We start from the raw sequence: 15,723 nt of genomic DNA, 5'->3' as shown, positions 1-15,723 counted from the left end.
CTTCCTCAAACTAAGCTTGGAGTTTTCTAGAAGTACATTGAAATATTGTTTCCCTATCCACTTGTAAGTCAGTAAGACTATTTTAAAAACTCTACCACAATTATGAGTTGATTTAAGTGACTTAATCTTTCCTCTAACATCCAAGAAGCCCACAACCTAAAAGGACATGTAGGTTCTTTACCTTTGCAACACTTCACTAGAAGTCTGTTTTTATCATTTTTTTCATACCACAAATCATAACCATGCTTAAAAACATAGTTGGTAAGACAATGTTTGAGTTCACTAGGATTGGTGAATTTCATACCTAACACAGAGCCATTTGATCCCATTGTTGCTCAGAATTGTGCACAGGGTATACAGGAGGTAGTTACTCAGCATTAGGATCTTCTTCCTCTTCATCATTTGGGCAAAGTTTGTTCAAAAAGTTGTCTTTCTTCTGAATACTAGCTCTTGCCCTTTTCAAATAAAACTCCTCATCATCAACCTCCTGTTCCCAACCCTCTTTATCAATTACATCAACTTCATCTTCATTGGAGTAGGTATCATCTTCAACTTCAGGCTCTTCCATTTCAATCCATTTAAACAGGGGTTCATGTAGATGGTCCACATACACAGTTACTTTCTTTTTCTCATGAATATAGTCAAGAAATTCATGATAATCACAATCGTTTTGCAATGTGGACAATCCTTGACACAATGTTTGGCCGTCTGGACAATAGTATACATCTTTACACATCCTTCTAGTAATCAGCTCTAGGTGAGCAATGAATTCAGAATACCCTTTGTCCCTGAAATCAACGTACCTTATCTCATTTTTATCTGGATCGGAATACGTAAATGGTCTCGGGAAGAAGTTCTCATTGTACTGGACTTCAACAACCAAGGTATCATCTTCAGCCATCTGATCGTGGGTTGCTCGAAGAAAGAACTATGGGACAATTGAGTGAGAGTGAAGAGATAGATATGGGAATTTGTCTTTCCCTAATTTATGGAGAACACTTAAATGCCACATAACCATCCACGTAATGGCCTAATAACCACGTACGACTCGTATATACCATTTATGCACTGTGTAACCGGTTAAACAGGAAGAAATCGGTAAAAGGGACTAATTATAAACGGTAATAACAACCTTACTGGTGAAATACGCACAAAAAATATGTTAGGGACCTAATATGTACAAACGGTAATGTAACACCCGAAGTCCAGGTATACCTTGTGAACCTTAATCTATTGAGCATTTGTTTCATTTGGCCCTTGGTAAAGAAAAAGTGATTAATGGGTAGGCGGGGCGTACTAGAGTGTACGCTCAACGTACTCATGTGAGTGCTTTGGATGCGGAGGCCACCTAGTACGCTGGGCGTACCGGATGGTACGCTGGGCGTACTAGGCCCAGAATGAAAACCCTAATTTGAGGTGTGGCCCTATATAAAGGAAGTGATGGCCTCATTCCTGGCCACCATTCCCAGACACCAAACCTTCCTAACCCTAAATATTCGTCTTCTTAGCTGGAGAGTGCATTGGATAGCTTGTGAGCATATTCTTGTGATCTTGAAGAGGAGAAGGAGCTTTGGAGAAGAAGAGTGAGAGTCCAGGCTTTTGGATCTGAGCTTAGCAGTGAGGAAAGCTTCACATAGAGGTATAAAGCTCCAAGCTTTCTCACTATTTCATTTTGTGCATTTTCATGGAGTATTTTAGGGTTTTGTCCCAAAAGATGGAGACTTTATGAGATAATGAGCTCCAGAGACCTTGATCTACCCATTTTCAGTGTATTTTGTGGATTAGAGTGATAAAAATCCAATCTTGGACGTTAGGAGTAAGCCATGCATGAGATATGAGCTTCATGAGGAAAGATGATGGATGTTTTGAGTGTTAGTGACCCAATCAGCCATGCAAAGGCTTAAAGTCACTGACTTTATGGATTAAGAGACATTAGGGAGCCCAGATCTGTGATATGAGCCAATGTCTTAACGGATTAAGACCAAAAACGTGAGGATAGTCAAACTGGGACGTACGTTGGGCGTACTCACAGTACGCGCAGCGTAGGGGTCGAGCATCCCCGATGACTTGCATGGCAGCCGAGTACGCCCAGCGTAGAGAGCTGGTACGCGTAGCGTACTCCCTGTCGTTGACTTTTCGTTGGCTTTTAGGGTTTGGTGAATTTGTGGACTATAAGTCCATGGAGGGGTAAAATGGTCTTTTTCCCTTCTGTGAGTTGTGGAAGGGTTAGCTTAGCTTCAGTGAGAGCCTTATTAATTAGGGATTATTATCATTGTGTTAGGCGGAGGCTAGATCGGTGACTTGAGTTCGAGACTATCCGAGTTCTTACGAGGTGAGTCTTCTCACTATACTTATCCTGAGTGGTAACCTATGTGTGACCGGAGGGTCTTGTGTGTATATACTGTGATTTGAGTTATCCTGCTTATTTACTTTGTGTTTATTGTGTATATGTTGTGTTATTGAGTTACTGAGTTAGGACCGGAGGGTCCACAGAGTTAGGACCAGAGGGTCCATCAGAGTTGAGGGACTGGAGGGTCCCACTGAGACACATTGACCGGAGGGTCTTGCAGTGTTATAGCGTCGAGTGGCTAATGTGTGTATGTGGTATTTTGGGGAACTCGCTAAGCTTTGTGCTTACCGTGTATGTGACATGTGTTTCAGGTACTTCTCAGGATCACGGTAAAGACTCCAACTTGATTGTATACACGTCAGAGATTTGAGTCATGAGGATCCGAGATTTATTAGATATTCAGTTTTTGGGATATGTGTTGGATGATTTGATACTATAACACTTTTTGAGATGTTTGAATTGAGAAAAATGTGTTTTGAAATTTGAAAAATTCGGTTTAAAATTTATTTTGTTACAAGTTGGCATCAGAGCCTTGGTTTGAGGGATTCGGATTCACCTTCGGGTATATCTGGACTCAAACTGAGGATTTGAGACAATTTTTCAAAAGAAATGAAATTTTCTAAAAAGAGAATAAGATTTAAGAGAAATCGAGATGGAGCAGTGTGTACAATCAGCCAGAGCCCGAGTGGTGATTTCCCAAAATACTCTTACTTAGTGTGTCATGAGATAATTATGATATGATAGTGATGCATGCTAGAGAATAAGCTAGGTATTACCTATCTTAGGGCTAGGGTTTCCTAGTTTGTGATGCCTTAGCTTAGGAGTTGTTGTTATCTGTTATGTACTTGAGTATGTGCTATTGAAAGTAGTGAGCAGGAGCACTTAGAGAGAAAATTATGAGTCGAGAGTAGTCTGATACTGAGATAGATAGAGTACTTGGGAATTAGAATCCTAGGAGGAGGACTTGGGGTGACTACAGGCCGGGTGTGGAAGGTAGTATTGGGCCCGTACTACTGAAAACACCAGATCTATATGCAATCCAAGTAAGAATCCTTAGGAAGCTAAGGAACAAGTAGGAATGAGTGACCGAGTGTGAGTATGCTCGAGCGAGTCTCTGATAATTTTGTGTTGTGTTTCAGAGGCATCATGGTGGGTACACGCCACCACCCCGAGCGCAGTGGGACGAGTGTCGAGGAGATCCGGAGGATGATTCATGAGGAGGTGGCAGCAGCCATCCGAGCAGAGATTCCTAAGATGTTTGGGTCTATCAAGACCACCTTGATTGAGACATTTGATGAGCGATACGCTGCTATCACTGAGGCTGCTGCTGCTGCCGCCACTACAACTATCGCCGCTGCTAGGCCACATGGAGGTGACTCGTTGTTGTTCTGGGAGTTCAGCAACACGAAGCCACCAGAGTTTGATGGGAAACAGGTTCCGATTGTTGCGATGAGATGAATCTCTGATATTGAGGGGTGGTTTTACACATGTTCATTCCAAGATCACTTGAGAGTTCGGTTTGCATTGAACCAGCTTCGCTTGGGGGCGAAGGACTGGTGGAAGTTTGTGACCGCCAGTTTCACCTCTGCAGATCATGTTGCGGTGACATGGGAGAGGTTTGTCCAGTTGTTCCGAGATGAGTATGTTCCCCCGGTGGAGAGGGGGCGGTTGGCACAGGAGTTTCTGTCTCTCAAGCAGAAGACAGAGTCAGTTACTGAGATTTTGAGGATTCTTAACGAGAGGGCGATGTTCTGCCCTGAGCACGTATCCACTGAGCAGGCACGTGTGAGTCGATACTTGAGCATACTGAGGAGGGATATACGAGATTTCGTGGCGATCTCGTCGTACCGGACATTAGCCGAGCTTCAGGCCAATGTCAGGAGGAGGGAGATTGAGCTTGAGCTGCATACCAGGGAGGAGGAGGAGCCCCGGGGTAGGGACCGGAGACCAGTCCAGTCGCAACCGGCGACGAAGCGGGCTAAGCCCATTGATACCAGAGCTGGGGGCCAGAAGGGCCGCACTTGTGGCAAGTACGGTAAGAGCCATGAGGGTTCTTGTCGAGTGGGGATTTGCTACAAATGTGGCAAAGAGGGGCACATGGCGAAGGATTTTCCCAATAGGTTCTCGGTTTGCTTCCATTGCAACCAGACCGGCCACCGGAGGGCCGAGTGCCCTCAACTCGTACAGGCGTCAGCACAGGGATCTGCATCTGCTTCCTTGCGTGCTATTGAGAGTCGGTCAGCGAAGGCCGAGGTGTCGAGGGTTCGTGGGAGAGCCTTTCAGCTGACAGCAGAGGAGGTCCACGTAGCACCTGACGTTGTGGTTGGTATGTATTCTTCTTATTATTTTCTTGAGATATTTTTATGCTTATATATTGTGGCGTATAGGTACTTTCCTTGTGAATTCTGTACCTGCCTTGGTGTTATTTGCCTCGGGTGCGAGTCTATCTTTCGTATCCGTAGCTTTTAATCGCCACATCATTATTCGACGTGAGGCGTTGAGGCGACCTATGAGGGTTTCCATAGCCGACGAGCATGCGGTTTTTGTTACTGACGTGATCCGTTAGTGTACTCTGGAGATTTTTGGTGTTGAGTTCGCGATAGGCCTGGTGCCGATCGCTATGGGTGATGTATGTGTCGTTGTGGGCATGGACTGGTTGAGTCGATTTGGAGCCATGATAGACAGCGAGCGTCAGTTGGTGACTATACGAGACCCTAATGGGGGAGTGCTTACGGTGTACGGCGAGGGCACTAGGTCTGGATCATCCTTCTGCTCTGCTGTCCGAGCGAGACAGAGTTTACAACAGGGTTGCATGGATTTTCTGGCATACGTGATGGATACGAGGGTTGCCGATGAGAGACCGAGTTCTATCTCTGAGGTTTCGATAGTGTGTGAGTTTGCTGATGTTTTCCCCAAGGAGTTGCCAGGTGTGCCTCCCGAGAGGCAGGTGGAGTTCCTGATTGATTTGATTCCGGGTGCGGCACCTATTGGCAAGGCACCCTATCGCCTTGCGCCGCCAGAGATGCAGGAGTTATCCTCTCAGCTCCAGGAGCTGTTAGGAAAAGGGTTCATTAGACCGAGTAGCTCACCGTGGGGAGCTCCGATCCTTTTTGTGAAGAAAAAGGATGGTTCACACCGGATGTGCATTGATTACCGGGAGCTGAACAAATTGACGGTAAAAAACCGTTACCCACTTCTGAAGATCGATGATCTGTTCGATCAGTTGCAGGGGGCATCTTGATTCTCCAAGATTGATCTGAGGTCCGGATATCATCAGATGAGAGTTTCTGAAGAGGATATTCCGAAGACAACCTTTAGGACTCCTTATGGGCACTATGAGTTTGTGGTGATGCCCTTCGGGCTCACCAACGCACCGGCAGCGTTCCTGGACCTCATGAACCGGATGTGTAGGCCCATGTTGGATCGATCGGTGATCGTGTTCATCGACGATATTCTTGTGTACTCGAGGTCCAGAGAACAGCACGAGGAGCATCTTAGAGAGGTTTTGGGAGTTTTGAGATCGGAGAGGCTATATACTAAGCTCTCCAAGTGTTACTTCTGGTTACGAGAGGTTCAGTTCCTAGGGCACGTCGTTAATCAGAATGGGATATTGGTCGACCCGGCCAAGATTGAGGCAGTTATGCGATGGGAGGTGCCGAGATCCCCATTCGAGATCAAGAGTTTTTTGGGATTGGCCGGTTATTATCAGAGATTTCTCCAAGATTGCCGTCCCCCTCACCAGGTTGACCCGGAAGGGCGTTACTTTTACTTGGGGTCCCGAGCAGCAGGCCTCATTTGAAACTCTTCGCCATATATTGTGCGAGGCCCCGGTGTTAGCCCTTCCCGAGGGGGTGGAGGACTTTGTGGTTTTCTGTGATGCATCGATATCTGGGTTGGGTGCGGTACTGATGCAGAGGGGGCACGTGATAGCATACGCCTCGAGGCAATTGAAGCCTCATGAGACGAGATACCCTACCCACGATCTGGAGTTGGGGGCGGTGGTGTTCGCACTCAAGATCTGGCGCCACTATTTGTAAGGAGTCCGGTGTACCATATACACGGACCATAAGAGTCTGAAGTATAACATGGATCAGCCCAACCTAAATATGAGACAGAGGAGGTGGTTGGATGTGGTGAAAGATTATGACTGCGAGATCTTGTACCATCCGGGAAAGGCTAATGTGGTAGCTGACGCCCTGAGCCGAAGAGTAGAGGCTGCTCCGATCCGAGATGTGGGTATGAGGATGACGGTGATGACTCCAGTCTTAGATATCATCCGGGAGGCCCAGGTGGAGGCCGTGAGACCGGAGAACCGCAAGAGGGAGCGGGTGATTGGTCAGGTGTCCGAGTTTGTGACGGATAGTCGAGGGCTTATGACCTTCCGAGGGCGGATTTGGGTGCCCAACACGGGAGGAGCTCGACGTATACTGATGGAGGAGGCGCATAGATCGAGGTTCTCGATCCATCCCGGAGCCACTAAGATGTATTTGGATCTGAAAAGAGATTATTGGTGGCCCTGTATGAAGAGTGATGTTGCTTGGGTAGTTGAGAGGTGTTTGACCTGCCGCCGGGTCAAGGCAGAGCACCAGCGCCCGCATGGTCCATTGCAGCCACTGGAGATTCCCCAGTGGAAGTGGGAACAGATCTCTATGGACTTCATCACCAAATTACCGAGGACTACGCATGGAGTTGACGCAATTTGGGTGATAGTGGACCGTTTGACGAAGAGTGCTCACTTTCTTGCTATTAGCGAGAGCTTTTCTGCGGAGAAATTGGCTGAGATCTATGTGAGAGAGGTGGTATCTCGGCATGGGGTGCCGATCTCGATAGTGTCAGATCGAGACGTGCGCTTCAGTTCCAGATTCTGGAAGAAGTTTCACGAGGAGTTGGGCACGCGCCTGCATTTTAGTACGTCATAACACCAGCAGACGGACAGGCAGAGTGAACGGACGATTCAGACACTCGAGGACATGCTGCGTGCCTGTATCATGGACTTCGGAGGAAGTTGGGACACATACTTACCTCTGGCTGAGTTTTCCTATAACAACAGCCACCATTCGAGCATTGGTATGCCTCCCTTCGAGCTTTTGTATGGGAGGAGGCGTCAGACTCCTATTTGTTGGGGGAGGTGGGACAGAGAGTGATGGGTGGCACCGAGATAGTGCTGAGGACGACTGAGCAGATCTAGCAGGTTAGACAGAGATTGCTGACGGCCCAGAGTCGCCAGAAGAGTTATGCAGACATGCGACGATCCGAGTTAGAATTCCAGGTCGGAGATTTTGTCCTCCTAAAGGTATCCCCATGGAAAGGGGTGATCCGATTCAGGAAGTGGAGCAAGCTGGGGCCCCGATACATCGGTCCTTTTAGAGTGACCGCCAGGGTAGGCAGAGTAGCCTACTGGTTGGAGTTACCTGCAAAGTTGAGTCAGATACATAAAACCTTCCACATGTCCCAGTTGAGGAAGTGTGTAGCCGACGTGGCGGCAATGGTGCCATTAGAGGACATTCAGGTAGATGCGGGCCTGAATTATATTGAGAGACCGATTGCGATTTTGGATCGGAGGGTGAAGGTTTTGAGAAAGAAGGAAGTGCCCATGGTTCTGGTCCAGTGGCAGCATCGGAAGGGGTCCGAGTCGACTTGGGAGCCGGATTCGGAGATGCAAGAGCAGCATCCAGAGCTATTTGCGGAGCATGACTTCGAGGGCGAAGTCTGATTCTAGTGGGGGAGAATTGTAACACCCCAAGTCCAGGTATACCCTGTGAACCTTAATCTATTGAGCATTTGTTTCATTTGGCCCTTGGTAGAGAAAAAGTGATTAATAGGTACGCGAGGCGTACTAGAGTGTACGCTCAACGTACTCATGTGCGTGCTTTGGACGCGGAGGCCACCTAGTACGCTGGGCGTACTAGGCCCAAAATGAAAACCCTAATTTGAGGTGTGGCCCTATATAAAGGAAGTGATGGCCTCATTCCTGGCCACCATTCCCAGACACCAAACCTTCCTAACCCTAAATATTCGTCTTCTTAGCTGGAGAGTGCATTGGAGAGCTTGTGAGCATATTCTTGTGATCTTGAAGAGGAGAAGGAGCTTTGGAGAAGAAGAGTGAGAGTCCAGGCTTTTGGATCTGAGCTTAGCAGTGAGGAAAGCTTCACATAGAGGTATAAAGCTCCAAGCTTTCTCACTATTTCGTTTTGTGCATTTTCATGGAGTATTTTAGGGTTTTGTCCCAAAAGATGGAGACTTTATGAGATAATGAGCTCCAGAGACATTGATCTACCCATTTTCAGTGTATTTTGTGGATTAGAGTGATAAAAATCCAATCTTGGACGTTAGGAGTAAGACATGCATGAGATATGAGCTTCATGAGGAAAAATGATGGATGTTTTGAGTGTTAGTGACCCAATCAGCCATGCAAAGGCTTAAAGTCACTGACTTTATGGATTAAGAGACATTAGGGAGCCCAGATCTGTGATATGAGCCAATGTCTTAACAGATTAAGACAAAAAACGTGAGGATAGTGAAACTGGGACGTACACTGGCTGTACTCCCAGTACGCGCATCGTAGGGGTCGAGCATCCCCGATGACTTGCATGGCATCCGAGTACGCCCAGCGTAGAGAGCTGGTACGCGTAGCGTACTCCCTGCCGTTGACTTTTGGTTGGCTTTTAGGGTTTGGTGAATTTGTGGACTATAAGGCCATGGAGGGGTAAAATGGTCTTTTTCCCTTCTGTGAGTTGTGGAAGGGTTAGCTTAGCTTTAGTGAGAGCCTTATTAACTAGGGATTATTATCATTGTGTTAGGCGGAGGCTAGACCGGTGACTTGAGTTCGAGACTATCCGAGTTCTTACGAGGTGAGTCTTCTCACTATACTTACCCTAAATGGTAACCTATGTGTGACCGGAGGGTCTTGTGTGCATATACTGTGATTTGAGTTATCCTGCTTATTTACTTTGTCTTTATTGTGTATATGTTGTGTTATTGAGTTACTGAGTTAGGACCGGAGGGTCCACAGAGTTAGGACCAGAGGGTCCATCAGAGTTGGGGGACTAGAGGGTCCCACTGAGACACATTGACCGGAGGGTCTTGCAGTGTTATAGCCTCGAGTGGCTAATGTGTGTATGTGGTATTTTGGGGAACTCACTAAGCTTTGTGCTTACCGTGTATGTGACATGTGTTTCAGGTACTTCTCAGGATCACGGTAAAGACTCCGACTTGATTGTACACACGCCGGATATTTGAGTCATGAGGATCCGAGATTTAGTAGATATTCAGTTTTTGGGATATGTATTGGATGATTTGATACTATAACACTTTTTGAGATGTTTGAATTGAGAAAAATGTGTTTTGAAATTTGAAAAATTCGGTTTAAAATTTACGTTGTTACAGGTAAACCTTATTACCCTCATAAGTCATTAACCCTTTAATCTAAGTAAAACATTTTTCTTCTAAATACGTTGATGAGAAAGATTCTAACTTAAAAATTTAGCAGTTGGGTTCCATTATTCGTTATCTAATATGGCTTATTTTAATTAATCATTGTATTTTAACAAGGGTAAAATATGAATTGATCATTGTGAATTAATAGAGTAAAATAATCCTCATATGAAATAGACAATGACAAGGAATGCTATACTATAAGATAACCATAATCCACCAATGGTCTTATACTACACACAATTGTGGGATAAATTTTGACTGGATATTCGTAATTTATATTTTATACTTTCTTGTTGATTATATATATATATATATATATATATATATATATATATATATATATATATATATATATATATATAGACATCCCATTTTACCATATAGACATCTTAATTTAATTTTGAAATTTTTTTATTGGTTGAAATTTTATTATTTTCCGAAAAAACTGATCATAAGTAGTTAATTATAGGTTGACTTTTTAAAAAGTGGTCAATGAGGTGTACAACGAGTGTCTTATTTGCAACACCCTCTATATATATATATATATATATATATATATATATATATAGATTAAAATGGTTAAAGTGTCAGAGTGAACTGTACATGCATCATACTCTGGTCTTTATGGGGAAAGAACTTTTGGTTTTTAGAGGTGTAGGGGTATTTTTGACCATTTAATTAAAGTACTGTTTTTACTCTTTTGGATTTTATGGCACTTCTACTGTTACTGGCTTGCTTGATCTTCCTAGATCGCTCTCTTTCCACGTTATACACCTCGACCCTTTATTTAGATCAATTTTTTTTTTTGGGTTAACGGTTATCTATCTTATTCTTAAACTATTTTTAATACCATACATGTTTTGGAGGAGTGGTAAATCGAGCTATAGCGTCGTGTTTTTGTTTGAAACATGACGACACGACAAAGTTTTATGCAATACGAATACGATACGACATGATGTCGTAGTTTTATAATAAACACGAAAGCGATTCAATTAAAAAATAATAAACACGACACGACACGACAAATATAACATAATACGATAAACATATAAAACACGACAAATAAATGCTAAATTTTATAAATTTCGTGATGAATTTTGAACACGAATACGACATCGTGTTTTTTTTTACATTTAACAAGAACACGAAACGAAATCGAATTCAAATTTCAATTTCGTCCGAATTTCGTTTCGTGTCATGTATTTTTATCGTGTCGTGTCATCAATTGTCAGCTCTAATGTTTTGGTTGAGACTTGAACACTCAACAAGTCAACATAAAAGAGGAGAACAAAACCTGAAATTGGTGAGGTGGAAGGTCTTTAGTCTTTATTTAGATCATCTATAATTGGTTTTAATTAAATTTTTTGAAATAGTTTTATTTAAAATTTTTGTAAAGAAAATAACAATAATATTATAACAACTTCCTTTTTTTTAAAGTTATTCCATAAAACAGTCAAGAAAATAAAAAATATCAAAATAGGCATAATTTACTGTTCGCATTATCAAACATTGGTGTGGGTTGCAATTTTATTTTTTAGTATTTATTTATTTATTTATTTATTTTTTTAATTCAAAACTCGTCGTTTTAATGTCGTAGAAAAATCCATTGATTGTAAAATGTGAAATGATAACACTTGATTTTCATTTTCTACATAATAATATTCTAAATAATTTTTATTTTGGTTTAGCAACTTTGGGATTTTAAGAAATTATTAGATAAATAGAAATAAAAATTAATTAGTTTTTTAGTTAACTAAAAAGATTTTTGGAGATTTAAAATGGGCTAAAAACTTGATTAAATAAACAAATAAGGTTTAAAAAAAATAATAATAACAACAACAACAATAATAATAATAATAATAATAATAATAATAATAATAATAATAATAATATTATATAACATCCCAAAAATCAGAGTAAAATTTTCATTTTTCCAAAACAACCCTAAGTTAATAACTGTTTACAAAAACGTTGTTTCAAAAGTATAGTTCGTAAAACAGAGTATCCCAAAATCCAATAACATAAAACGTGAAGGATGTCTACGATCACGCATTTGCTTTTCCCGACCATCTGAAGTACCTAAACTCATAACAAACAACTGTAAGCACAAAACTTAGGCCCTGTTTGATAAGTGTCTTTCCAGCCCCAAAAAGATCTTTCCGGCTGAATGGGCCGGAAAGACTGTTTGTTTTACACAAAAAACTTCGTCTTTCCCGGTAAGATTGGGCTTTCCCACACAGCCACAAAAAGAAGTCTGAATGGAAAAGAAGGACGCGTTGGACATTTGTGCCCTAACAAAAAAAACGCATACATCGTCGCTGCAATCTTCAATCGGTCATCATCGACTCTACCCACCTTCCATTGCATCCATCTTCCGTAGCCGGCCAACCTCCTCCCGCCAAGCAGACCACCGCCGCCCTACTGCTCCGCCCCACAGGTTTCGTTTTCTCCTTTTGTCGATCCATCAACAAGATTCTCATCTTTTTCTTTTTTTTTTCTCGATCCATCAGCAAGGATTTTCAATTAATCTTTCTTTTTTCTTGATTTCGAAATTATGAGTGAAATCAAAATCAAAACATGTTTTTGTGAACAAGTTTTTTTTTCCAGATTTCTTATTTTTTAGAATTTGTGCATTATACTTGTTTTTGTGGTTGAAATCAAAATTAGAACATGTTTTTGTGGTTATTAAAGCATACATTCATGTTGTGGTTATTAGAACATGTTGATTTTTGTTCAAATATGCAGATTTTTGTGAACAGGATGCTGTTTTTTGTGAACATATATGTTGTTTGTTGAACATACATGCTGAACTAATGAATATATATGCTGTTTTTTTGTATATATATGTAAAATTTTGATTGTAAATGCAGTTTTTTATATATACATGCAGAATTTTAGTTATAAATGTGCTGCTTTTTTTAACATACATGCTGAAATTATGAACATATATGCTGTTTTTTTGTATATAAATGCAGAAATTTGGTTCTATATATGCTGTTTTTTGTACACACATGCTGAAGTTTGATTATACATGCTGTTTTTTGTTTATACATGCTGAATTTTGGTTATATATGCAGTTTTTTTTATATGCATGCTGAATTTTGGTTTTATATGCTATTTTTTGTATATAAATGTTGAATTTTGGTTATATATGTTTTTTTTGTATATGTATGCTGCCTTTTGGTTTTATATGTTGTTTTTTTTTTTTGTATATACATGTTGATTTTTGGTTATATTTGTTGTTTTTTTTATTATAGACATGTCACAAGGGAAATCTAGAATCATTTGGGACCAAAGTTTAGACAAAACTTTTCTTGATGCTTGTATCCAAGAAGTAACCACAAATGGTCGTGAGGGTAGTGCCCTCAAACCAAATTCATGGAAAGTTGTAGCCGAAAAATTATTAAAGGAACACGGTTTAGTCGTTGACCAAAAACAGATGAGAAACCACTACGACTACTACAAAGGAAAGTATCAAGCTTGGGTGAAACTTAAAAGCAAAACCGGAAATATATATGATCCTTTAACAAATAAATTTAATTTGACTGACGAACAATGGGAGACGGAGACGAAGGTAATATATATTCGTCTAATTTTAAAACAAATAGTAGAAATATGATTATTTTCTTTTAATGGTTTGATAATTTCAAAATGTTAAACAGTTGAACAAGATTGTAGGAGCTTTGAAAACTGTGCCCCTCCTTTTCCCTGATCTGTGCACCCAATTATTTGAAGGTGCAACCTCTACCGGATTTGATAGTTGGGGGCCATCTTCTACACTCCCCCGTCCTACTCCTGAATACACTGAGCATGACTTTGATGAGGTTCAATGCACCCAAACGGAAACTCCCGACTCAACCCAACATGTAGCTGCAAGTGAAGAATCCTCCGGACATTCGAAAAATAGGAGAGTGGGTGGAAACAAAAGAGCTGGTGGAAACAAGAGAAACGCAAGGGCACTAGAAGTTGAGGAGGAAATCATCAAGTTTGCAAGGACGCTTGTGGAACAAAACCAAAGAAGTGAACAAAATCAAAGAAGTGAAATGGATAAGGACATAGATGCATGTATGGAGAAATTGGCAAAAATGGGATGGGGAGAAGAAGATGAAAGACACAAGACCGCTCTTTTGTTATTTGCTGAAAGTGCCGATATTAGGAAAGTTTGGTTACGACTTACGCCTACTACTTGTGAGTCGTGGGTGAGGAGTGTAGGAATGAAGTTTGGTTACATTTGATGACTTTTTAGATGTTACATTTGATTACTTTTACTATCTCTTTATTGCATGACTTTTGGATGTTAGGTTTTGGTGCATCACTTTTGTGTTATTAGATAAATATTTTTTTTTGTTATTTACTTTATATTTGACATATTATAAATATTTTGGTTGTTTATTTTATATTTGACATGTTATATGTAATTGTATTTTACAGGTCAAGTATGATTTCTAATGGTGAAGCTTTAGCTTTTCTTTTACTTGTCTTGTATTGTTGAGGTTAAACCGGCCAAGGCTAAAAAAAATTCATAGAATAAGAGATAACGATTCGAGCGGGTATGCGTATACGCAAGATTTGATACACGGGGACCCTATCGAATGTTACGATATGATGCGTCTTACACAAGAGGCATTTGTATTATTATGCAATCATTTTACGCAAAGAAGTTGGTTGCAAGCTAGTAGAACGATAAGCATTGAAGAGAAGATGGCTATGTTTTTACATGTTATAGGACATAATGAACGTTTTCGAGCGGTTAAAGGAAGATTTCATCACTCCACACAAACCATTCATCAATGTTTTCATGAGGTCTTAAATGCAATGATGTGTTTTGCAAAAGAAATTATAGTACCAACAAATCCTAATCCAACAAGACATGCCTCAGAACGACAAAGACGGTTAAAAGCTATATTTTCCGGAGTAATAGGTGCACTAGATGGAACTCTTGTACATGCAGTTGTGCCCGTTGATCAACAAACGAGGTATAGGGGAAGAGGAAAAGGTGAATGTTATCAAAATGTATTAGGAATTTGTGATTTTGATATGATATTCACCTTTGTATGGGTTGGATGGGAAGGCATAACACATGATTCAAGAGTTTTGAAAGAAGTTGCATTCAATCCGTCTTCCGGATTTCCATTCCCTCCACCAGGTTTCTAATATTTATATAAGTTTATCTATATTCTTTATATAAATTTTATTATCTATATTCTTTATATAATAAATGTCACTCACCTACAGATAAATATTATATTTGTGATGCCGCATATACCAACACTCGTGGGTTCATGGCTCCGTACCGTGGCACTAGGTATTGGTTAGCCGATTTTCGAGGACGTCGACCTTTAACTAAAGAAGAAAGGTTCAATCTTGTTCATGCACAACTTAGAAATGTTATTGAGCGTGCTTATGGTGTATTGAAGGCGAGATTCCCAATCTTAAAACAAATGGCTCCTTATCCTTTTCCGATACAAAGAGACATAGTCATTGCTTGTGTCGCGGTCCATAATTTTATAAGGAAATACAATATCCAAGATGAGTTATTTGAAAATTTTGAAGAGAACGTTATGGTTAATCTTGATGTGCACGGTGGAGGAATTGAAGGCGAAAACACACAAGGCATAGAGTGGGGTTCATAAGCCGTTGAATACATGACTACTTTGCGTGAGCAGATTGCTAATCAACTACTTTCACCCGGTTTACTTTAGAGATGTATGCAAATTAGTATGTTATTTTCAATTTCAGTATGTTTCTATTTGGATTTTGATTGATTTATGTTTAATTACTTTGTAAGACAATTTGTATTCGGATTTTTAAATGATTATTGTGTAATTTTGATTTTGTATGATAATTTATATATTTTTATAATCATTCAGCAACTTCATCCATCACAGAATAGAACAGCAGGGTAATATGGTCATTTTTCATCATTCAGCACAGTC

The 15,723-nt window shown here is 40.9% G+C and overlaps 1 protein-coding gene across 1 annotated transcript; it reads left to right on the top strand.

Moving 5' to 3' along the window:
- Positions 1-14,389: 14,389 nt before the first annotated feature.
- On the top strand, positions 14,390-15,420 carry LOC145131161 (uncharacterized). Its single transcript, XM_079065890.1, has 2 exons — positions 14,390-14,933; positions 15,023-15,420. The coding sequence occupies exons 1-2, from the start codon at positions 14,390-14,392 to the stop codon at positions 15,418-15,420; spliced, it is 942 nt and encodes a 313-aa protein (XP_078922016.1).
- Positions 15,421-15,723: the final 303 nt, after the last annotated feature.

This window comes from Lactuca virosa, chromosome 8 (genome assembly GCF_052849685.1).
Source record: "Lactuca virosa cultivar CGN04683 chromosome 8, Lactuca_virosa_CGN04683_v6, whole genome shotgun sequence".
In the NCBI taxonomy this organism is placed as follows: Eukaryota; Viridiplantae; Streptophyta; class Magnoliopsida; order Asterales; family Asteraceae; genus Lactuca; species Lactuca virosa.
Note: the sequence above shows the minus strand (reverse complement) of the source record. Positions and strands in the feature narration are given on the sequence as shown.

What these genes read in the sequence shown, in the direction of transcription:
- LOC145131161 (XM_079065890.1), top strand. Translation starts at nt 14,390, where the DNA reads ATGATGCGTCTTACACAAGAGGCATTTGTATTATTATGCAATCATTTT. An exon ending in ATTTCCATTCCCTCCACCAG is followed by an intron (nt 14,934 to 15,022) that starts GTTTCTAATATT and finishes ACTCACCTACAG; the next exon opens with ATAAATATTATATTTGTGAT.